Source organism: Astatotilapia calliptera, chromosome 1, assembly GCF_964374335.1.
Source record: "Astatotilapia calliptera chromosome 1, fAstCal68.1, whole genome shotgun sequence".
NCBI lineage: Eukaryota > Metazoa > Chordata > Actinopteri > Cichliformes > Cichlidae > Astatotilapia > Astatotilapia calliptera.
This window is the reverse complement of record NC_137422.1, coordinates 33,920,855-33,946,692: the sequence shown is the minus strand read 5'-3', so window position 1 is coordinate 33,946,692 and position 25,838 is coordinate 33,920,855. Positions and strand designations below refer to the sequence as shown.

General features: G+C 39.9%; 2 protein-coding genes across 2 annotated transcripts; one reads left to right on the top strand and one right to left on the bottom strand.

Moving 5' to 3' along the window:
* Window positions 1–1,169: 1,169 nt before the first annotated feature.
* tm2d3 (TM2 domain containing 3) lies at window positions 1,170–5,878 on the top strand. Its single transcript, XM_026174283.2, has 6 exons — window positions 1,170–1,377; window positions 1,797–1,883; window positions 3,295–3,449; window positions 3,583–3,757; window positions 4,385–4,460; window positions 4,578–5,878. The coding sequence occupies exons 1-6, from the start codon at window positions 1,272–1,274 to the stop codon at window positions 4,741–4,743; spliced, it is 765 nt and encodes a 254-aa protein (XP_026030068.1). The 5' UTR covers window positions 1,170–1,271; the 3' UTR covers window positions 4,744–5,878.
* Window positions 5,879–8,657: 2,779 nt separating this feature from the next.
* On the bottom strand, window positions 8,658–14,823 carry larp6a (La ribonucleoprotein 6, translational regulator a). The gene is made up of 3 exons (XM_026174271.2): window positions 13,985–14,823; window positions 12,108–12,306; window positions 8,658–10,703 (listed from the first exon to the last, which is right to left on the bottom strand). The coding sequence occupies exons 1-3, from the start codon at window positions 14,821–14,823 to the stop codon at window positions 9,609–9,611; spliced, it is 2,133 nt and encodes a 710-aa protein (XP_026030056.2). The 3' UTR covers window positions 8,658–9,608.
* Window positions 14,824–25,838: the final 11,015 nt, after the last annotated feature.

Below are 25,838 nucleotides of genomic sequence, written 5' to 3'. Positions count from 1 at the left end.
TTAATAGGTGGCAATAATGGGAATTCCAGCTGTTATTGTGTAATAAGCAAGACTGAGCCAGCTCCTCATACTGCATGTAATAACAAATCAGGAACATACCAGTGTCAGGTGGTAAAATTTATTTTACCCATGGTTTTCCTCACTGTTTTCTAACAACTCACAGCATGCAGAACAATGTGATAGACTCGCCAGAAAGGTGATTTCCATAAAAAGTTAAGAATTTATAAAACAGAACGGACCAAAATGTTGCTAAAACATGCACCAGGGGTAGCAAGATGAAGACGGGAAAGGTTTTTGCTGCATCAATCTTAATGGGAAAGGTTCAAACTTTTATTATAGCACATTTCTGTTTAGCTTTAGTTCTATTCTAGTTTTACACTAAGGTCACAAGATCAGTTAGTTTTGAAGATTACTGTAACTATTTCAAGGCTTGTTTTTATTTTATCGGTATGATGCAGTAACAAGGTTGAAGTTAAAATGGCTGGATTTCTTTATAGATTATGATATAAATGTGATGTTTAATAATATTTTATGTTTTTAATGTTTGTTTTATACGTTTGGTAACAGGACTGCAAATCGGTCCTAGTATTTGTATTTTCTTAGAAAAGGATGCTAGCAGTGTAATTCCAGAGACTTTTGAATAATAAAATCTAGATGTATAGATAAAGGCAGCAAACCCTGAAATTAATTTGTCTGCTTTTGGTAATATACATAACAGGGTCACTTTAATTGGACACATTGACACAGTTCAAAGAGGACTGACCTTTTTCAAATTCTTTTTCAAGATTTTCAAATTCATGGGTTGGCAGAAAATGTCCTGCATTTATGGAATGGCATTAATACACAATGTATTTTGTCATGGGTAAAGGATTAAACTAATGCAGTCCTCTATCAAACACCATATATATGAAATTTAATATGATTTCCGTTGCATGTTCACAGCTTTAACTAAATAACCAAAGAACCTGATAATAGTTTTGCTTTTTTCTTTTTTCTTTTTTTTTTTTTTACATTAAAGTGGCTCTTCTTCTTCTTCTTAGTCTTTTTTCCCCCTATTGCCTAACCTTTAATTTGTATTAGAATGACCTCAAACGAAAAATATTTTCAGATCTTATTTGGGGTTTTATTTTAGTGATTTTTGTTAATTTAAAACAAAGAAAGAAAACAAAACAAAAACTGCTCTATCTCCGTGCTTGAAACTATCAGAGGACTATTAGCACTCCAGTTTCCTACATGACGTGAATGCAGCTCTCTTTAGCTCTGCGGTAACAATGGCTAGTGTCTGTCAGATTTGGAGACCGGACAGAGGACGGTGCCTTAAAAGCTACGGAATTATCGCTGTATTGTTTATGGACCTTATGTTACAGTGTGTTAACGGTATGCTTACAATAATACACTTATAGATCTCGCTTTGGTCGTTACCTTTCCCCAACTGAATTAGCATGAGGTGGTTAGCTAGCAAGTTAGCATAACACTGGTTTATTTAGCTAGGTAGCAATGAAAACATTGGCTGTAGTGAGCAACACGGATTCAACATTTATTTTACAAAAACACCTTTTGTTAATTGTGTCGTATGCAAGTTAAGCTATGACAATTAACAGTTCATTGTTTATGCTAATTTGTAGCATGACAGAACATGTCAGCGAGTAGCTTCTGTGTAGTAGCTTCCTAAAATTATTGTAAAGCAATAATTAGCACGTTTTATTAAAAGAAAAACCAGTATCTCTAGCTGCTTACGCGTGTTTAGACTTCTAATTTCTGTTCAACCATATATGACCTGTCCGCTTTGTTGTCAGGTTCCCTGAGCACAACTAATGTTGAGACCCACTACACAAGAGATGGACCTTTCATCACTAGCCCGGTGGTCCCCGATGCAGCCTCAGGTAAATATCAAAATTAAACATACTGACTGTAACGTTATTTATTTAACTGTTTTTTTTTTATTAATAATGAATTTATATATTGTGTGGTTTTTAGTTTACTGTTTGTAAACTAAAAAACAGATTGACTAAGGGCCGCATTCACAACGGTTACTATTAGAGTTTCCTGAACTCCAAATTTAAATCTTTGAGTGTGAGTTTTTGAATAGTAGTCCAAAATGAAGCTAGAAAAACAAGTCCTCGCTTGGTTCAAATAGAAATTGAGGATTCATTTGTATAAAGAAGTTATGTGACAAGATGTGACTTGTACATCAAGAGGACGTTCTGTTTAATATTTTTTATAGCACTTAACAACAAAGAAATGCGGCTCTATTAAGCAGTAAGCAAGCTCAGTTTTCCATTAATAACCTGTTAACCAGGACTTTCAGTTCATGCCTCATGAATTGAACTCAAACCCCTTTCTTTAGAGGGATGAAGGCTGTTCTAGGGCAAAAAGCATGGCACACCTGTCACAGGTTGATGCTGGATTATTTGAAATGTATTTTAAAGGTAACATTTTCTTAAAGATATTGGTAAGATTTCATTGTAGCACTGCTGCTATTGATTTTGCTCATACATCAGGATTATTTATCAATTCCCTAATTCAGTCTTATTTGTAAGGGGGGGGAAAGGGTAGACCTAGACACTTTTTAGCATCTATACAACATTATTATTTCTGAGTCTGAACACAGGATGGAAACAGCATGAGACTTGGGGGTGCTGAGTTGTGCTGTAACATAGCAGCACTGATTAAAAAAACAAAAAAAACAAACAACCAAGCTTGGAGAAATACAATTGCGATGGACTTGACATATTTGAAGTTGGTTATTTCCCATGCTTGAGCATCACTATAAATTTATATTTCCTGTATGTAATGAGATTGTAAACTGCAGGTTTTTACATATATTTAAGAATGTCCATGTTATCTGGGAACCTGAATAAAATGCAGTGCAAAATCAGAGTAATACTGCCTACTTCAGACACAATTAATTTCCATTGTCTAAGTATTGCATGTTTTTTTTTCTTTGTTAACCTGCATATCATTAAGTAAAGTCTTGATCTCAACCAGAATTTGTTAAGTTAATTGCTTTTCAACAACAGCAGCAACAGTTTTCCTTTACTGCCCAGCATGCAGCTATAATGTAGCAATCAAGACTAAATAGCTTTGCTCAAGGACTCTTTAATGGCCTGCCCTCTTTGAAAGCGGAGTATTTTTAATTTTGCCGCCACAGTCTGTTATCACAAGTCACAGCCTGTTGCCACCACCAGCAGCCAGATTTAATGAAAGCCTGCTTACTTTGCACAAAATATTTATTATTCATGCTTGAAAATGTCTTAAAATAGATAATGCAACTTTGTGGTGGACTTTTTGTAGTGTTTCCTGCAGATGAAGACACATCCAAATGTCCTAGTGGGGGTTTGTGTCACCGCCTGCCAGCTCATTGCATTCAATGCGATTACCATCTCAAGTGCACATATGGCAAACCAACTTTATTTACCTGTAGACCCAAAAAAGGCGTTCACTGCATAGTGAGTAATATTGTCAAATATTCTTGTCTGTAGTAATTCTGTACCATCTTTATCTGTTTGTTAAGAGGGTTAGTAAGGCTTCAATTTGGGAATTGCTGTGTAGTGAAATTTATTTTCTTCTTTGTATTTACAGGGAGAGTCTGGACAGCAGCAAACCAATTTTTCTCTCAATATCACCTGTCAGTTCTGTTGGCAGCTGGACCCTTCCCAGTATCGCTGCACAAACTCCACCAATTGTATGACAGTCTCTTGCCCACGCAAGCGCTACAATGCCACCTGTGATGTCTTAGATCATGTACATTGCTTAGGTATGATCAAGGATCCACTATAAAGCCTAATTAGGTTCTAAAGTCGTCAGTTAAAGTCATGCAGTCTAGAGCAGCAACTGTTTTGTCCACAGCATGAAGTTAAACTGGTTTTCATTCATGGTTGCTATTAAAGGAAAACTCCTATTCAGTCAGGACAATGTTAGTCAAAGTATGATTGTTATTTCATCTGCAGTAGAGCTATGTTTGGGTTTTGTCTAGAGAGCCCTTATGGTTGCTTGGCCATTTTTGGAAACCGCACAGGCAGGTAGAGCAGCAGAGCAGGACCTCTTCACAGAATAAAACATCTGTGACAGCAGACATTTAAGTCAGAAACACCATAAAGTGAAGAAGCTGTGGTTGGGGTGGGTTGCAAAGCTACTTGCAGACACAGCAGCATTTGTATGCAGGCTGAAGCTGCTTAAATAGGATAGCCCATATGCGAATTATCAGCAGGATGGAAACACATCAGCGGATGTGAGCTGGCATTAAGATCAGCTGATTGGCGAGGATTTATTTAAATTTCCACATGACATTTTTGATGTAATGTTTGTTGTATTTTCAGTCAGCTTGTTTAAATTTTGCTTGTTTGTGCATGAAAGCATTCACTATGTCTTCACTTCTTTTTAGGTAAAAGACGTTTTCCAAAACGTTTATTTTGTAACTGGACTGGTGGATACAAATGGTCAACAGCATTAGCACTCAGGTAAAACTGACAGTAATATTAAAACCATTACAACAAGCTTAAATAATGGAAATGTAAAGACACGTTATTGATTAGGATATGTGATGAAACTTATTTTTTTTCTGGTTCCTTCCATAGCATTACACTTGGTGGTTTTGGAGCGGACCGGTTTTACCTGGGCCAGTGGAGAGAGGGTCTGGGCAAACTGTTCAGCTTTGGAGGCCTAGGCATTTGGACTTTGATTGACGTCCTTCTAATAGGGGTTGGTTATGTAGGACCCGTTGACGGTTCTCTCTATATCTGAAGCAAAGCCCTGGGGACATGGCTGGCTTTGCTCTTCACACTGCTTCACTCTCAAAGGACTGAAGAGCTGAGATGCTGTGTTCTTAGCACATTTGGCTGGCTAAGCTCGCTGTGTAACACATCTTCATCCCATCTGCTAACAAGCAGGAAGTGTTTTCTTCATCACACAAATGATGATTCTACCCACACAACCATCAGATTGATCCCAATCATTCTGCGTCCATGTCCTGTTGAGATTGCGCAGATGGTGCTGTGCAGGAGTATAAGGAACCGGTAATTACCTCTGTCCAGTTTCTTTGACTTAACTAGTGGTTAGGCTCTGTCTTGCTGATAGGTACCTGTGGTTTCCTGTGGAGCAACGCTTTTCCATTGGAGTTGTGCATTGCTTCTCTCTTATTGCAAGTTAAATGCTTTAATAGGGGTCAAATGGTAACCATGGCCATGCAGAATTTTATAGTGTCACCACACAAAGGACAAATTGAAAGGTGATATTTATATCCTGAAAGTATGAATGTGCAGAAGGGATTTAAGGCGTTTTTTTTTTTTATTGATTGTCATTTCAGTGGACAACCTGAACAGTTATTTCAGCATGTACTTTATTTCTTCACCTACATTCATTCAGCAGTGCAGGTCACACCTGTAAGAACACTCTCCAAACAGGGGTACATTTTATTTTATAAAAGTTCATATGTTTAATAAATGAAAGCTACTATAGTCTCACAACAGCATTGGGTAGTAAACCACAAGGAAGTAGTGTAACTGTCTCTTCCTGCAGCATGTAGTTGGATTTCAGTTGCAGAACAGATAACAATCGGTGTATGATTGTGTTTGTGATAAATATTGAAACGCTTGAAATGTGCTGCAATAGCAAACTCGGCTCCTTGTGATTTCCGTGTTGGAGATATCCTCTGCATTTAAGTGGCAATTTTCTGTGAAATCGTCATCATCCTTTACAGAAGTCTGTGTACTAACACTGTAAAATCTTTTAATTCACCCACATTATGTAAATATGTTTTATGTGTCAATTTAAGTTGGTTTTTTTTCCTCTGTAAGGGCACTGTAAATTTTGTTTTTTAGTTAAGAAAATAAAATTGTGAAATATTTGTTTATCAAATGTACACAGCACTGCTAACCAATTCACTGTGCATGTGTGTTTTTTAAATGTATTTATAGTGTATGGTAACACCAGAGAATTTTGAAAGGAAAAATAAGAGGTGAATATTGTCAGTTGAAGGGCCACACAAATATACTGACTTACTCAGTTGATTACAGCAGAACTACAATTACTTGAACAGGACAGTTTCTTTATATCTATATATATATAATTAAACAGTGAAAGGTGCCAGTAACCTTCATTACCCACAGGTTTGTGACACCAGGAGGGTAATGCAGTGGCCAGGCAATGTTCCCCTTTTAATAAAATATCATTAAAGAGCCCATAAACAAGGCACTGAATAGCTGCAGGGGACTGTAGCTAAAATGTTTATCCAGAGGGTAATGGTTAGTTCAGTTAATGCATTAGGCTGTAATTCTAAAATTGATATAAATATATATGCAACCACGTTACATAACAAGGTTTGAAAAAAAATGAAAGAAAGGGGAAAAAAACCCAAACATTTCCTTTCTAGCAGGTTCTTGGGCTTTGATACGACTTTTCCAATTGGTTGCTTTGCTGAGCGTTGTAAATTTACTCCACCCTAATTCTAGTTCCCCAGTTTTTACTCCACCCACTCGTAGTCACTACAGCTCCCTCCCACAGACTGATGTAAGTGTTTGTCATCTTCTCTGAGTTGAGGAGGAGACGTCTAGTGATTATTTCTTCTTGGAGAGCTGTAATTTAAACACCAACCAGAGGCTTTTCAACTCTGCATCCATAATATACTCTTGATAATATTTGTTCCTACTGACTGCTCCAGCCTTACCTCAGTTTGAATCATGCTGTACTGTTACATACTCACATTAATGGATTTATCTGGACTGTGAACTTGATGGGTACAATTAGTCAGTGGGTTTAGCATAGATAGGTAATGGTGTAAATGTGTGCAATATGACTACATGACTATATGGTATAGGCTTTTAAAACCATGTAAAATAACTAGCAATGCAATGATGGAGTAATTCAGCAGTATACTGCTTAATTCACAGTGGTGTTACATAAAGTTATACAATACTTAATACATATGAAAAGCTGTGAAGTTTTATTCTTTAACAAATGTACTCTCCACATCCTTCTAATTCTCTCAAGTCCTAAATAAATAGCGTAATGACCTTACTAAATAATTTTATTCATATGTAACTGCACACTGCCCAATTACAAATAATGGCCCCTGTGATAGTTGGTTTTTCTATTATCTGTCTTTATCCTATTTGGTGTAAGTATGAAACTCTCCCTAATGGTTATTATAGAGAATCATCATATGAGAATAATAGTTTAATCTTGTGGTACTTTTCTCAAACAGTCATTATTCTCACTGCTAACATTAACAGTTACATGGAGTTGAGCCAAAATATTATCTGTTTAAGGCAGACAGTATCACGACTTCCTAATTTTGAATTGCTAATCATGCAAAGAGAACAAAAGTTTATTCATCCCTCTCTTACGCAACCCCACTTAGTCCCATTGCATCTCTGAATTTTAGAGCATAGTCCCTGAACCTCTGCATCCAACACTTGTGTCCTCCCATTGTGCTTACTCCTACAGGAAATAAGATTTCTAACAAAAACGTGGATCGACAGAATGATGCAACCACATGAATTTAAAAGTCGTAACAGCTCTACGAGCATCCAACAGCACGGTCCCTTCTTTCATATCTAAATGGTTGCTCAGAACTATTGGAAACCGCCTGAGGACAAGGCACAAATTACATTGCTCATAAAAAGTAATACCCACCATTGTATCTTTTCATTTGGCTTTGCAACAACATGGGATCACAATGGAGTAATTAGTTTTATACAAATGAGCAGAGATGATTTATCTGTGCAAAAGGGAAAACAAAGCTCTGAAATATCTGAATTGAGGACAAACAATTGGTTTTGGCCTCCTTTGTTCTGATATTTTACTATTGTGGTAGGAAGTTGTTTTTGTAGTCATTGAGTGGCTAGCAATTTTCAAATACATAAAATCTGTATGTAAAATGCAGAAAAGGAACATCTGCAGGAAAAATGTAACTGTATAAGGAAAGCAACATGGACATGCTTCTCCATAGCAGACCCTGAAAGGCTTGTAAAAGAATGTTTACATAAACTGAGCAAACAGACAAAATCAGGGGGGGGGGGGGGGGGACCATGCTGCAGTGTACAAAGAAGACAGATGTGATATTCCCCAGCAGACAACACCAATCACCAAGCCAAATTTAGACAGGAATGTACTAAAACAATGATCCTGTCCAATAGTCACTTCAGAATCCAAACCTCTAATTAAGATGCTGCGGAAAGACTCGAGAACAGCCGTTCACTTGCAGTCGCTGTGCGACCTGACAGAGTTAAGTGTATGAATGGTATGTGTATGAAAGGTTGTCTTAATCTAAATTCAATGGATAGTTTGCATATTACCATAGCAAGATGCAATAAATGATCAGTAGTCTAGTAAGTACATGTTGCATTTTTTAAAATAATCCCCCCATGTTTCCTTTTCTCAGATGGTTTGTTATATATCCATCCAATGATAAAGTCATAGGATCAAATAATCCAAAAAATGTCATCATCCTCCCATCTGTGCAATTCATTTAAAAAACAAAAAAAACCCAACAACTTGAATGAGCCAATTTTGCTTTCCAAGTTTGGAATAGCTTCTACAGTCTGGGCACAGTAACAACATCTCACTTAATCCTGCTCACATATTGAAGTCAAAAATAAGATTAGTCGTGTTCATTTGAAATGACCAAAAGTAATGTCACAAAAAGAACTCAGGCAGAGTGCATATTTAGTGATTTATTTGTACAATAGGAATTGCAGTGTACAAATACCCCATCTCAGATGTAAAGGCAAGAACATAAGAGCATCTATTCTGGCCGACCTGAAAATCCCTCAAACCTCATTGTGGGCTTAGACTGATGAAAACATGGCAAGGAGAAGTAAAACTTAAAATAAAAAAAAAAAAAAAAAAAAAAAAATAAGCAGCAACAATCAAGCAGCTAACTGCTGAACATGTATAGGGATAAGGAGAACCTTTCCAACCAAGTGTACCAAAAATAAAAATAAAACAAATTTACAAAAATAATGTCCAATTTGAACATTCCAATCTTCGTGGCAGTGGAGCAATTATGGCCTCAGTTTAAGTAGTTTGTAAAAATGGAACTCACATTAGACAGACACAGAAAAGGCATATGGCGATATCTCTATCAAGTCCATGTGCCTGTGAGACTTACACATTTATACGCCATCCACAAACAAGATCTTTTTTTTTTCCTTTTTTAAACACATACAAGAGGACAAGACAATCCCCCCCCCCCCCCCCCCAACTTAAAAAAAAAAAGAAAAAAGAAAGAAAAAAGTAAAAGAAAAAAAGTAAAAGAAAAAAAAATTGAATCCTTTCCCCCAGGTTACCCCAAGTAGAACAAGCTCTCATACAATGAGGTGGCATGGTTCACGTCAGTGGTGTATTCAAAGTTCTCTCTCAAAACAATATTAATTTACATTCACTCAAATTTCCATTAGTAAATCACTAATGTTACCATGGTAACTCAAAATGTTGTATAAAAATATAACAAAGACTCAAAACTGATGCACTAAAAAAAAAAAATTATATATCTACACAGTCTGAAATGTGGGGTGGGGCTTGAGCAACATGGCCAAGAACTGTTTAAACTTCCAATATCTCATTTTATTTCTGGGGGGGTCAGCGAATACATAATGAGGCTCCACATATCAAGTCTGAGTAGCAGCAGTCTTTCCCCTCTCAATTGCCACACAGTGAAAGCCACGAGTCCCATCAGGACCCCTTGGCAACCTCATTACTCCTGGCGGCAGGCCATCAGCATTCTGGATCTTTCTACCCAGCATCGGGCTGCCGACAGGGCTGCTTTCCTGTGATGCCACCTGCTTCCGCCGCTGAACCCACGGGCTCCCTGAAGGTGTGAGGCTACTGTCTGAGGAGTAATCTGCCCAACGACGTCCAGACTCAGGGCTCAGTCTACCCTCAACAGCTAAGGGAGACTTGTGGGAATGAGGAGATTTGCGCTGAGAACACGGGCTAGCACGAGGGCTAGACCAGGGGCTGTTACGTGGGGACATACTTGGACTCAGGTGATTATTCTGGAAGCTAATGCCTGCAGTGGTGGGGCTGAGCTTGTTGCACGACTGGGATTTTCTAGCCAATCTGGGAGATGTAGGGGTGCTCTCTGTCTCCGAAGAGCTGCAAGCAGAGTCGTCCCCATGATACTGAAGCTCTCGTACCCGGCTGTTTAGAGAGCGGCTTTTCCGCATCCCTCCTTCCTCACGAGGTCGTTCTTTTGGTACCTTCTTTTTAGGTGGCTTGGTGCCAATCAGAACCACTTTCAACCCCAGTAAACTGGGTCCTCCGTTCTCACTCCCTGCAGCTTCGTTGGCTTTAACAGCAGCCTCCACCTCCTCAAACTCCACAATGGCACATTCTTCAGTGCCCAGCTGAGCGTAGCGACCACTCAGCCTCTTCAGGTCAGCCGGCAGGTCCTTTCCAGGTTTCAAGACTCTAACAGAGGCAATGGCACCGTATGTTCCAAATGCTTTCAGTAACAGCTTCATCAGCTGCTCCTGTTGAGTGGCTCCTCCTTCAGCACTTCCATTATCCTTAGTGAGAGCAGCCAGCTCTGGCCACCTCTGCAAATCACTTAATAGTAGCATGCGGCTGGGCAGTGACTCGCTGGCAAAGACTGGTACTGCGGATTTACGTCGCACCTTACGCCCCTCATCATTCAGCTCAAGGATCTTTGAGTGTCTCAGAGCATAAGCAGTGGTTCTCCAGTCACGAGTTAAGTGTTTCACCTGGGGGAAAAAAAACAAACAAACAACATCTTTGTTACAGTCATATACCCAGTGACCATCGGGTCACAATTTCAGTGAAACTACCTTTAATTATGAGTTATTAAGCTTCAGTAAAAATGGCCACGCTAACTTCAGTCTGTCACCAAGATAGACTAAGAATGTTTCACAGCTTCTTGCTAATCATACTTCCTAAATCTCTAATTATACCCATTAATTTAAGCCAAAAATTCTGACTTTACTATATTGCCCAAACTTATGTTTTAGCTCAGTGATTCTGAGCTCATGGTTGAATCAGATTAAATCAGCAAGTGCTCATCCCTTACTATAGTCAGTTTGCCATATAGTACATTCCAAACGTGTAGTGACTAGTACTCTGTTAAAGTATCTCACTATGCCTTAAACTGGTCTACAGCTGTCACTACCCAAGTACTGTACATTGCTTGATACTGCACCGAAGGAAAAATTAAACTGACTAGAGTAAGGAGTATGATGTTCTTTATCGTCTACCACATGTACTGTTGCACAGGTGTATACTTATTACATTAAAAAAAACCCAAAACAATGTCAATATGATCCTCTCAGGTACAAGTTTTGGATGTCATCAGGACAGTCCCACCCACCTGCTGTTCAAACTGTTTGCAAGAAGCAACCAGTCATGACAGTTTGCTTTTTCAGAACAGAGCCTGCACCAAGTGCAAGGCAAATAATTATTTTGAAGTGTAGCACTATTCTGTTTGAGTCTAAAAATATTGACCTGGAAAGATTTTTATTCATCAAATTCAGAATTTTTTTTTTTTTTTAGAAAATGCACATCAGTATTTTTCTTCTGGCCAATGTAATCTGTCAAGAGTTTATTCTATACAGAGATATTGAGTAGAGGGTAATAAATGTGTGAATGATCATGAATACAATCTAGGTTTAATCTGTGCAGACAGATCTAAAAAAAAAAAAAAAGCCAACACATCTGAATTGAGCTGAAATTAGCACAAGCTGTTGTGAATTAACGTGAGAATATCACCAAACAGCAACAGCTAGTCATGCTGACACTAGAAGCAGCCAGTCATTGTTATTCAGCTCTCACAAGCTTCTGTCACTAGGAGATAAAAATGACTTTCATCTTTAGCCATATTTCAATTCTAAGACTACCTTTTCTCTCAGCATTACTTAAAAGTTAATTTATTCATTGTGGTCAACTATAAATCACAATGTGCAACGCAACACACACTGGCTAATCTATAGTAAAACAAGACATAATTCTGAGTCTCTAGTATAAAATTTAGTATGTGATGTGTATGTTTTAGCCAGCAGCAGAAGAGCGTGTGTACTTTCCCACCTTAGTTTGATGTGTACTGAAATGAGACATTGCCGTGTTTCTAGACTACCTCAAAATTTTGCCACCATTACCTTTTTGAAGGACGTGAGCAACTTGACGCTAACAAACCCGAGTTTGTTACGTCTGACATGTTTAAGCAGGAAGGCATCATGCTCCAAGTTTTCATCAGACAGGTAGTACTCAATCTGAGTAACCAACTTCTGGATAAGCTCTGGATCCGGGGGCTGCCAGCTCTCCTCCTCCAGTTCTCCTCCGCTGGTCCCGGCACCACTGTGTGTGGGAAGATAACGTGCATCATGGCCAGAGAACCTTTTTTAGTGCGTTACCGAAATAGCAGAATGTTTCATATCCTCAACCACCAACATTACAACTGTTACACATTTTACTTTCATTAATACAATAAGCCAGAGGCTTACAAGTTTTTGGCAGTAATACAATCTTATCCTGTCATTTCTTCAAACAACATGCTGGCATGAGAAGCGTTTGACCGTTTGCTTCCCTCCTTCCTGATTTTTCTTTCAGCAGTTGACAAGCTGCGTCTCTAGCCACAGTCACCATGCCTCAGTGCCAGACCTTTACACCAGTGTCCCACCAGTCCTGAAACTGCCAAGACCTCTCCATCTGAAGGCCAGAGACACAGGCTCTCCCTCCCACATAGAATATGGTGGTTCACCACATCAACTTCACACAGTTTACAAAAACTGGTATCAACAGTGCATAACTGAAGCTTTGAGGCATAATTTGACAGCAGCCTGACAGCTGCCGTAAAGCTGCACAGTCAGGTAGCCTTACAGATTAGAGTGAGGGTCTGAATGAAATTTTGTGGATGACTCATCACCTCCTCCAGCCTCCTCCCTCACACACCCTCGCTCAGCAGCTTTCCAGCCCACTGACCATACAGCTGGCACGAGCCCACATCTTCCCCAGGATGTCAGATAAAGCACGACAAGAATTTAGAAGAGAATACCTTCCTGCATTCCTCAAATAATAGGACGAGAGGCACGAGCAAAGACAACGCAAGAGATTATTCGATAGTTATACATTTATTTTCAAGTCACTCTACACAAGTTCTCTGGAGGAATGCAGGAGGAATATTAGACTAACAAACCAACAGCTTACATTTAACACGTCCTAAAAACGATTCCTAGACCTTAACCACTTAAAATACCAGCTGTGTGAAAAACGTGCTGTAAAGCAATAGCTTGCAGGCGTTACCGAGCCCTTTGTCACACAGGTCACACCTCAGTAGCTCCAAGTAAACAAATGCTTGGTATGAAGAAAGAGATTTATTTTCCCCTTTGGCCTTTCTACCACTGACTCACTCTTTGTGCATGTAGTTCAAGTAGGGACCTTATAGGCCAGAGGATAAAAATAGCAGGCCATGACGCAGGGGAATTAGATTAAAGTGAAGGTGCCATCCTTTATCTCTCCGTCTCAGGTGTCTAGCTTTATAGCTATGATGCTGCCTACTGGTGGTTAAACACTTCCAACCCAAAAGACAATAATAATAAATAATAATATCCCTCACCCGTGTCTGTGAGGATTTACACTCCCAATTGTAAGCATCTATTTTCATCTACTGCACTCGTTGCCGGGTTTTGTTGTGCCTGTGATGCACCTGTTGGAATTTGTGACATTTCTACAATAGCCTTTCATGTGAGTGGCATTCTTATACTGAAACAAAACAGTCCAACTGTGCCAAAGCTGCTCCCGTGCTGTAATCATCAGCTTAAGAATAAAATTCAGAGCACAAAGACACTCGTGGGGTTCCAGTAAGAACTAACACAGTCACTTGTTTTACTTCCAACCTTGCTGAACTTCCTTGGAGGGAATTGAACAACTAAACTAACAGGTTTCACATTAACGTGTAGGATAGGATTTAGTTAGTTTGAGTTTTCACAGCACTAGGCATTACGGTAATTAACTTAAAGTAGCAAATAACACAAACCTCGATTTGTCATGTCTTCCGATTTCGTCCTCGCTACAGCTACCGCCGAGGAAGTCAGCATTATTGGATGTCACTTCCTCGGGTTCCTCGTCCTCAGCCGCTTGAATGGCCACTGTTATCGTCACCGTCCCCATCTCCTGCGAGAGCTGGTCCACGGTAATTACCTCATCGATGCCCTGCTCCGCCGACGCATCCGAGGCGCATTCCGTTGAGTTCACACTGGGTACCCCCACGGACCCGCTCATATTCTTCGAATAAGTAAAGGTGGTTTCACCCGGTCCCTTCACGTCCACGATTTTAGCAGCAGCAGCAGCAGCGCCTCTCTGGAAGCTTTTAATCTTACCCGACTCGAAGGCACAGACAGGATACTGGGCGCCCAAAGCTGCACGTCGCCTTTTCGGGCACAGGTGATGGCGGAGAAGGACCCAGGGGGCTCCGAAGACGCGCTCCACGGCTCGCCAGAGACCCCCTATCCAAATCAGACCCGACGAAGGGCCCTTAGGAGCAGCGGGGCTTGTAGCAGCCAGCGAGACGCAGTCTGGACCTGGTGAGACCGACGGTCTGGAGCCTCCTTGTGCTTCTGCTTCTGCTGCTGCTTTTACTTCCTCATATGTAAGAGGCTCTCTGCTTTTGAAACGAGCTCTGGGATTGGGCCGCTGTAGCGTCTCTTCGCACTCATTCCCAACCCACAAGCAAAAGCTGACACAAAGCCAAGAAGGAGGAAAGAGAAAGGAGAGGCAACGCATGAAGGCGTTCACCAAAGCGTACATGTTTTGATTTTTAGTTTCCCCCCCAGAGTGTTGCCTAAGTCTGCGAAAACGCGAACGTCCCGGCCACATGTCTCTAAGTAGGGGAGCAAATTCACGTGTTTCTAATTGGAAAATTGGCGTGCCAAGGACGAACCCCTCCGCTAACGCTGCTAATTGGATAATAGGGTTTTAGCGTGTAGTGGCAAGCAGGAGGCAAGTTTTACAGGTACATGTCCCCAAAGCAAGCAGGAAAGTTGAACAACAGTAGCCGCTCGGGAACGGTAGAGGCGGCAAGGGGTTAAAAGTACAGATAACTAAACGTTATATTTGTTTTATTCTGTTATACTTTATTCAAAAACGATGTATTCAAGATTTGTATGCAACTGGCCAAATGTACGGGCCCACTGAAACCCACCCTGAACTGGCAGTTTAAGGTTTAAAAAAACAGTTTTATGTTCTTGTTATAGATTTTTTTCCTGCTAAGTTATTGCAATATACTGTTTCGAAGCCATGTCAGGATTTTTACTTTTTGTTAAATTTTATTTCAAATAAGCCTCTGTCAGTGCGCCCCAGGGTGGCTGTGGCTACAATGTAGCTTGCCATCACCAGTGTGTGTGAATGGGTGGATGACTGAATGTGTAAAGCGCTTTGGGGTCCTCAGGGACTAGTAAAGCGCTATACAAATACAGGCCATTTACCATAAGTTAATCCAAAGAATATTAATTCCAAAAATGATTGCCAATATCAGTGACCATTGTTGATGTAAGTAAAAAAAAACAGTAAATATTTAACATTTTTATTTAAAATGTGTGCATTTCCTACCAAACCATACTTCTGTTGTAATTATTACTTTGCTTGCTCTTTAATGAAACTAGTAATATAAAAGTGAAACTTTTTGTTCTTTGACTTAGGCCCTGAGCCCTTAATAAGAATAAAGTATATTTTCAGAGTCACTGATTTCATTACTGTTATAGAGGAAATGTATGTAGGTGTCCAGCTGGAATATTATAATTATAATCATATGGTCACTTTTTTATAGGCTTTACCTGAGGTCCATTTTTGCAGCTAGCCATTGGCTTTCAGCTAATAACCCTGCAAATCACCCACATCGATGTCATGCAGCCCTGCGTGAAATATCTTTACTCCTCCCCACTGGCAAGCCAGGCTCACAGCTGGTGGGCAGTCTGACTCATTCTCTGCACCACATGCCATACAGTGCTCCAGTTTGTGTACAATGCAACATGGGGAGAGAAGGGGGGAAGGAGAGAGACAATGAGTGAGAGAAAGGAAAGAAAAGTTTGCCAACAAATAATCTAAAGCATTTAGTGTCTTATTGTATGCTTATCTGCTAGGATCAACTGAGAGAGCCTGCCAGTTTGTAGAAATACCCAGGATTGCATTTGTGTTTTCTGTCTTTTTCGGTTTGTAAATCTAGTGAATTAGAAAAGTTTTCTGTGAAACAGAAGTCAGAAAACACTGTTAGGGTGATTGTGTTCATGGTAAAAACCTCTAAATAATCCCGCAGTCCACTTCCTCTTAACTATAATTGTTCCTTGGCATACATAGCCACTTTCATTTCTTTTTTCAAACATCTGTTCATCTCTTTATAGTGTTTACAAAAAATTTACAATGAGGTACAAAAAAATCTTGTTTATGTGATTGGAGTGGCTCTGTATGATTCATCTGCATCTCATAACAAAAACAAAGTAAAAAAGAACTATGGGGAGTTTCAAAAATCAGAACTCTTTGATTGGAGGCACCTTTTTTGTCCACATCTTACTCTTTCATCTTTCATCATGAGTATTTTCTACTTCTTGGACCAAGAAAACTGAACATTAACCATGAAAGAGGGAATTTAAAGAGTTTTTCACTCCTTTTTTCCCACTTTTTTGAGCTTTTCTGTTTTCAATTAGATTAGATTGCTTGTATAATCCCACTTGGGCATTTAAATTAGTCACAAACAGAGTATATAAAGTAATCTAATGCATACAAAGTCTGGAAACAATTTAAAAGATACAGACATATTTATAGATTTCAAAACTGCACAGTTATTAAAACAACATTAAGAGCATAACAATGAAATGACAAAATGTGCACTGCATAATAGCAGACTTGATATAAAACATGTTACTGAAATACCCCAGTGAACATATATGCCTTTAGCTAATTTTCTGAAGTCTGTATAATCAGCAAATCTCATGTGAGCGGGAAGAGCATTCCATAGGTCAGGTGCCATGGCCTCAAAAACCTGCATGCCCACAGGCAGGTTTGTAAACCAGACAATAATTTTCTGGTATTCAGTTATAGAGTAATGAAAAGGAAAAGGTTCGGCTCTGGTAAGGAAGCAAATGTGCTGTCACCAGTGATTAATTGTCCAGCCTTTGATTTAAATCCAACCCAATATGGCATTGATTTTATAAGATAAAGCTTGAATTCCTGATGCTGTGTGAGTCCTTATTAACCAGTCATTAGGACTGAAACCTCTCAGTTTTAGATTTTTACAGATTTACTTTCAGAAGACAAATGTTACCATATTATTAAAATATATCAATGTATTATGACCTCAAAGCAGAGGTCAGTCATGCTCATAACTTTCTATTAAAATCAAAAATTCACAGATCTGGTTCATTTTCTCACTGCACAAATTATGTATAAAGCAATAAAAAACCTGCTTCCTGACAATATTCTAAAACTGTTTTCTAAAAGGGAATGGGGATACAATTTGAGGGGGAATTAAATTTAAAACATCCTTGTATCTGTACAACATTAAAGAGTTTTTGCATCTCTGTGTGTGGAGTGAAGCTGTGGAACAGACTAGGTAAAGATATGAAGCAATGTCCGAGCATGGCGCAGTTTAAAAAGCGGTTTAAGGATATGGTTTTTACAGGGTACAGGGAGGAGGTAGAGATTTGATAGGATGTTCTTGTCTAATATTTTCATGTGTGTGCGGGTGCACGGGTATGTTGGTATGGGTATATATATCTGTAGGTTGTGTATCCTTTGAGGTGTTACTGGGGTTATTGAATGAGTATATATGTGTATGTGTATATATGTATGTATGGATAGATAGAAACATATATATATATATATATATATATTAGGGGTGCAACGATATTCGTATCGATATTGAACCGTTCGATACAGTGCTTTCGGTTTGGTACGCATATGTATCGAACAATACAACATTTGTAATTTATTTTATCAACTTTCCTTCTGACGATGCTGTCTGTGTGGAGCGCTCAGTGAATCTGCGTTCGACTACTCCGCCTAGGCTGCACTGTCGAGCGCAGATCCACTGAGCGCTCCACACAGACAGCATCGTCAGAAGGAAGAGCGCAGGGCAAGCTAGCGAGACAGAAGTTAAGCTCTCCTTGCAACAAGCAAATTGAACCTCATTCAGATCTGGCGTTTGGAATTATTTTGGTTTTCATGTGACGTATGACCCTGAAGGTAAGCGAGTCATGGACTAAAGTAAAACAGTATGTTGGATGTGCCATGCAATGCTCAATTACATTGGTGTGAACTAGTGTGTTAGCGCAGTTAGCTCGTAAGGTGTTGGCCGTCTAGCCCCATGCACGGAGCGATCCGCGGTAGCTGGTTAACGGAGATTTGCCGTGTTGTGGCGTTTAGGTCATTTCAACGAGATTAACCTGAAAGCACTAGTGGGAACACAACGAATATGACTGCACATTTACGCCGACATCATCCTAGTGCAAAGACAAAAACAACAAGCATGCTACTAACTTTAGCCGAGTCATTTAGACAGCTGTTAGCACATGATTCTCCTTATGCTGCTGAGAATATAGCCCAGAAGAAGCGGATAGTATAGCTTTTATTTTGGAAAGAGCCATTTCTCTGTAATAAACTCTCTTTTCCAAAGATGATGTGATTCCTCAATCAGATACAGGGCTTGCAATATCGCTAGCCCGACGTCAGAGCTAGCGATTTTTTCAGTCGGGCTACCAAAATCTATCTCTTCCCTGCCCGTCGGGCTATTGTAGGAAAAATATATGTCAATGCTTTTGCATTCTTTCGGAAATGTAGCTGGGTAATTATGTCATTGGCATCGGTGAGCCACTGTCAATATGTGACATATTGAAGTCGTGTTTGAATTTGCGCTTGTTTTTTGCTTTCACTTTGCAATCGTGTGAACTGTGTATAGAGAGCGACAGCACTGATCTGTGAGTGATGATAATTTGTGCACCAATTCCTCTGACATCGTCTTATTAATCGTTAGCTTACTATGCAAACATGACAAGTGAAATCTCCCGCAGCAAGCTTAAACATGTGAGAGGTTGATCGCGCAGAGAATCGCTGAGCTTATGTGAGTGCATGTCTAAAAGCATTTCAGTTCTGCTGAGCCAAATAAGACAGGTCAGGGTGAAGAAGTGACAGCCAAAGAAAAGCTTACCACAAAACGGAAAAGTTATGACAAATCAGACTATAAGGCAAAAAGAAAGTGCAGCTTTATGGTTTCATGGACAAAAGAATCTCCGTGGCTGCGATATGACGAGCTAAATAACCAGGGCTGCACATAAGTGGTCCGCAGGTGCGCATTCGCTGTCAAAATAAAAAACACGCACAAGGGTTAGGGTTAAATTTAAAAACTGTACTTTTGAGTTAAAATATATATTTATAATTTTAATAAATGACAAATTAAAAATGCATGAACATTTTTTTGTATCGAAAAAATATCGAACCGTGACACCAAAGTATCGAACCGAACCAAACCGTGAATTTTGTGTATCGTTGCACCCCTAATATATATATATATATATATATATATATATATATATATAATTAATAAAAAAAACACATAACATATAATGTAATTGCAAGGAGGCATTTCTGTAGTCTATTGATTACTAGATAGTGGAAAAGGGGTGGGATTAAATAAGCTTGTGCTTCTCCCTGCTCCTTTTTGAACATGAAAGTTATTTGTAGTTGTGGTTGCTCGTTTTCCTTTTGTTTTGTTTTGTTTATTTGTCTCTTTTACTTCTATGTTGTTGTACTTTTTCAACATGTTCAAAATAAAGAATCAATCAATCAATCAATCAATCAGGGTTTCATTACTTTCTGCATCTCAACAGCTAGGGTTAAAACATCTCAACAGCTCTAGGATGGGTTATGATGAAATTTTGAACTGACATTACCCTAAAAACTTGTGTAACCCCATGACCTTTCCCCTAAATCTATGACATTTGGATCCACATTGCCTGTTCTTTATCTTTGTTGCTGGTGCTAATGTTACTATATTTATGTTAGCACAGCTGTGCAGCCTGACAGCCACTAGCAAATGTTTAAAAGCAAAGGAACCACTTAAAATGACTCATTTAATTCAGAGAAAGCTTTCAGATGGGCAGTATATCCACCTGAGTTTAAGATTCTTAAATAGAAAGAGTACCACTGTGAAAACCTTATTTGCTATTTTTGATGTTGCTGTCTTGTTGTTGTTTTAAGTATGTAAGGATGTACACTAATGCTCGTCTCTTTAGCAGACCCTGCCATTATTGGTATGATTTCATATGATCGAAAGAATGGTGCTGAACAACCAGGCAAATTTTCCCCTTCATGTTTCTATTTTACTTTCCTGTTTGAAGAAATGAGTCATGGTTGTAACCCTGCTAGTCCCCACTTATTCCAATCCACATGACAAATAAAGTGCTGTTTGGGCATGCATACATTAAAGTAATTCTTTCAGTTTTGTTACACTGTGTGTTTTCTCTTATTACACTTTTTTTTCAAACACTGACCTTGTTATGTAACATATAATGATACTGTGGATCATACAATCTGTCTGTAGGCAAAAAGACAGAATTACAGTTATACTTAAAGAAGCACAAGGAAATAAATGTTTAAAATGATTAACCCCTCATTGTCACGTTCATTTAATTTCACACAATCTGTGATGTGACATAAATCGTTTCAGCTATTAAGGGTTAACCAAAAATGTTTGCTAACCGATTTGAATGACAAGAAAAACTGGCGCGAACTCAGTCACCCCCTTGCAATCTTTCTCTCTTTTTTTCTGTCTCTCTGTCTTTAACCCAAGTGTTCGCCCTACACTGTAACCATGTACACGCACATGGGGGTTGCTTTTTGTCCGTAGCAGGGAGGCAGATCGCTTCAATATGACTAAAGGGGATCTGTTATATATCCCCACAGCATGAGAAATGCAGGCATACACACACTTCTTTCTTTTTTCCTTTTGAATGTTTAGAAATGATGTTTGTATATCTAGATTTCATCTGTCAGTCAAGGCAAAGGCCACACTGTGCTTTTGCCAACAAATCAGCACTGATGGTACAATTACACTATATTTTGATTATTTGTTGTTTCATGATGAAAAAACACATCCCCCGAGGGTATACGTTTCTCTGGCAACCAACAATATATGTACCTTTTGCTGTGTTGTATGTCAGACCTATACAGAATGTGATATTTTCAGGTTCACATTTCAAATGTTTGAGGGCAAGCTGTACTCATTTCATATTTATGTGTGGACGTATCTACCTCTTTGATCTTTGTTAACTATAATTATAATCTTTTGTAGTTGTTTTTTGGCCAATTTAAACTTTTGATGTATTAACAAAATATGTAATGGCAGAAATTTGCAAAACAAAAATTTGGTGCTGTGTCTGTTTTCTGTTCAGGAAACAACAATCTGAATTAGAGCACCAAATATCTGTCTATATAGAGCTAAATTTAAATAGTACTTTGTCAATATGGCCTGCCACTCAAACTGTTCATCACCTCCCATCATATGTGTCAGCCTGTGCTTCATGAATAGACAATGACAGGCAGTGTGTGGGATGTCCCTTTTGATGAATCTGGACTTGTCTTCACTTAGCAACAGCTTATTACTGCCAGAGTAAAAAGGGCTGAAAATACATCATAATCTATTTTATGACAATTGTTGTTTTGGCAAGGCTGCTGACTAACCACCCCCTGGATTAAATGGTTCTTAGAGTGAAAAGACTGGTAAATCTATGGATAAAGACAAGGTGCAAAATACCCTCTGTTTACGATATTACAAGAATAAAACAAAAATATAACTTGTATTCCGACTTTGCTCTGTACTTTGTTGAAGCACCTTTGGCAACAATTATTGCATATGATGCAACGAGCTTTATATGCAAGAATGCACACCTATTTTGGGGCAGAACCTCTCAAACTCCATGTGGCTGGATGGGGAACAGCAGTGCACAGCCATTTTCAGATCTTTCACGAGATGTTCAATCGGGTTCAAGTCTGGGCTCTGGTTCTGATAGGACATTCACAGAGTGGTCTTGAAGCCACTCCTTTATTATCTTAGCTGTGTGCTTAGGCTTGTTGTACTGTTGGGAGATGGGGTATTCTGGAGCAGGTTATCATCAAGCATGTACATTCCTCCACCCATCTTTCCCTCTACCCTGACTCAACCCTCCCACTTTTTGCTGCCAAAAAGATATCCCCACAGCATAATGCTGCCACCACCATGCTTCACTACAGGGATGATTTTGGCCAGGTGATGAGTGGTGCCTGGTTTCCTCCAGACATGACACTCAGCATTCACTCCAAGGTGTTCATTCTTTGTCTCAGACCACAAGATTTCATTTCTCATGGTCGAGTCCTTCAGATGCCTTCTGGTAAAGTCCACACAGGGTGTGTTTTTTATTGAGTCCTCTCTACAATACAAGCCTGGAAGAGACCTAGTGGTTCCAAATTTCTTCCATTTGATGATGGAGGATGGAGGCCACTGTGCTTATTGGATCCTTCAGTGCCACAGGAATTTTTCTGTTCCCTTCCTTGCTTTGACAGGGACTGTCGAGTATGAGACCTTACATAGACAGGTGTGTTCTATGTCCAATCTCATGTCCAATCAACTGAGCATCCTACAGATGGACTGTGAATACTTATGTACTGTTTGTTAATGTTTTTTTTTTTTGTTTTGTTTTTTAAAGATTTGCAAGAAATTCAAACAAACTTTCTACACATTGTCATTTTGGGGTATTGAGAATGGAATATTGAGGTAAAATGAACTGAATCCATTTTGGAATAAGGCTGTAACATGATGAAACAAGTGAAGCATTCACTGGATTATCAGCAAGGGTTCTGCATCATTTTCTGTGAACAAGTGGATGATTTCTGGGAAGAAACACCGTGGATGAGTTTTTCAAAATCATTTTTTTGGCCTTTGAGCACCACAAGGTCATCTAGTTCATTGTCTTTAAGAGAAAAAACTGTACATATGCTCTCCAAAATACACCAATCAATAATAATCCCTCTCAATAATAATACATTTGAAATAGTATTTTTCCATCTCTACTTGACAATGGTCAAGTAGACACTAAAAAAGCAGTTTGGGAACAGGGCCAGTGTATTTTCTTATTCTGATTCTACAGTCATCAACTCAGTATAGCAATTTGTGTTTTTAATTCAGTTCCCTTTTTTTGTTTTTTTTGTTTTCAGCTTAGTACTCATACATGTTGTGTACTTATATATGGCTGTACATGTTGTGTACAGCCATATAAAGTATGGCTATGTCTATAAACTAGTTTAGATCTATTAGGCCTGTGTTACATACACCACATACTTTTAACTAACTAACTGTCATTCAAATTCAGGTAGCTGCACAGATAAAATGTTAAGAGGGCACAGGAAGCTAATGCTGTGGATGAATCAGCATTCTGAGAAATTCCAAAATTGCAGCTATGACTTAGCGACACAGCTAAATAGAACATAATTAGTGCTATGTGTTGCACCTGTGCCTTTTCTTATACTTACAGAGAAAAACAGTGCAGAAGGTCTGCTACGAGTGTTAATGTGTGTTTAATTTTATTTTTTGTCAGCACTGCATCAATTATATGGAGTGCAATAAAGTAGTGACAAAAAAAACCCTCAATATTTTCACAGGTGCAGGTCGAAGTAATTACAGGGTTTTGAAATACTTTGGTTTAATTGTATTCAGAAATTTGATGGGAGAAGTGCATACAATACACATCTAATGTGTTTTATATGCAAATGTTGTTTAGTTGTGTTACATATTACACATTACACTACAATTAGGATATGCGGAAGATACTGCTGCTCATATTCTTTCGACCTATCTAACTTTCTTCTGTTGGTTGGCTGGCTTGAAAACACTGACTCTACCTCAGTCTCAAAAGTTGGTGTGACTGACCAGGGCAAAGGTTAATAGTTTTTGCTTGGTCTACCTCTATGTCAAAGCAGTGCTTTTTTCTTCTGCATTAACTTTGAGATAGGTGTCTTCTGAGAGGGGATATTTGATTGGCTGAATGCTATCCCTGACCTGTTTAACTGAGAATGATCTTCAGTGTGATGTAAAATGGAAACAAGACTCAATACTCTGTAAACACGGATAGCCCCAAGTGACCCTCGTACTGCCCACTCTCTGTTATTTATGTACTTTGTCAGATGCAGCTTATAAAGTGAAAGACTAATTACAGCAGCTTAGAGAGCCAGTGCTGCTGCTTTGGGATACTACTTTCAGTACCCCAGTTCTACTGTTTCATGATAATTTGACCAAAAACAAATTAACTTGTGACATAACCTTGATGTAAACATGGTATGAAATAATAGCTTACAAGGCAATAATATATTCTATTAAAAGATAAACAAATTAAGGGGTGTTTAGTAATGGATTACATGTAATCACAATTATATAACCCAAACACAAAAAAAAGTAAACATAATTAGCCTGAATTAGATTTGCAAGATGTGAGACCAGGTTATAGTTACAGTACTTGATTGTATTTTGATTACTTAATAAGTAAGTAAAGTTCATTTAGATATTGTTTTTCACAGTCCTCATGAACTGGAAAAATAAAAATAATCTTAATTCTAACCAATATAGAAATTATCTATTAGATTACATTAGTCTTGATACAGCCTCTGCCACCACATCAGATCAATTGCTCTGGGCTCCTTTGATCAGCTCCATCACCTAGTGGGGGTGGGGGGTCATAGTTTGGTCCCGCCTTCACTGTTGTGATTGGTGTGGGGGTAGGGACAGGCTTAGGGCGTCGGGGGGTTCCCTGGAGGCATCTTCCTTGGGGGGCTCAACCCGGGGTAGCGGTCATGTCCGGTTAGGGGCTCTGTTGGCTCTCCGGTGACTGTTTCCTCGCGGCTGCGTGCAGCGGGGCTAGGGGAGGGTCTGTGCTGACGGACGTGGGTTACTGACCTGGTAGCCTGGCTGCCCCTGGGTGGGTCCGGGATGGGCGTGAGGTTCTGGGGGCGCTCCATCTCTGGGCTGGGACCCGGACCGGGCCTCGGGGGCTTGGGTCCTGGTTGGTGTGTTGCCGGGGTTGTGGGTGGGTGGGTGCATGGGGGCCCAGCCCTGGAGCAGGGTGCCGCCGGTGCGTCGAGCCACCTGGGGGGCTCTTCAACTGGTGGGGGAGATTGTCACATCTTGCAGGAGCTTTCCTCTCCTCAGGAGCTGCCTCTGCAGGAGGGGGAGATACAGGAGAGGTGGAGGAAGATCTCAGCCTGGGTGTTTATTGTCTTATGTAGTCTGGAAGATGAGTGGATGGTGGGGTGGGTGCAGTTTTCTCTGTGGTGGGGTTGGGTGGACTGTCCCGGGCTCTGTGGGGCCGGGCGGCGCTGCTGCACTGGGCCCGGTCTGGATGGGCCTGGGCCCCCTTTCCCTGGCGGGTCGCGGAGTATGGGGGTGCCTACTGGGGTCAGCGGGGGAGCTGGCCCCAGGGAGGGGTCACTTGCCCCTCCCTTCCTTCCCTCCCCATCTCCATCCAGCTGCCTCCCTCTTCCCGCTCCACCACAACCACCCACACATGCAGGGCCTTGGAGTAGGGGTATGTCACCAGGGTGCAGAGGAGGCTACCCCCCCCCCCCCCCCCCCCCCCTCTGTCCCCTTCTGGCTGCCTCTGCCTCAATTTTATTCCACAACTTAGACATTCACATTACTCACACTCTCATTACACATACATATAGGATCTTGGGGGTGGGCACGATACACGGAGTCCAAAGTACCATCAGGGTGTACACCCCACCCCTGGCATCGTTGCCCACCTCTCAATTTTAAATACACGTAGACATTGAGGGCTAGCAGGAGGGACCATGCGCTTACCTGCTGCTCTCTGGCAGGT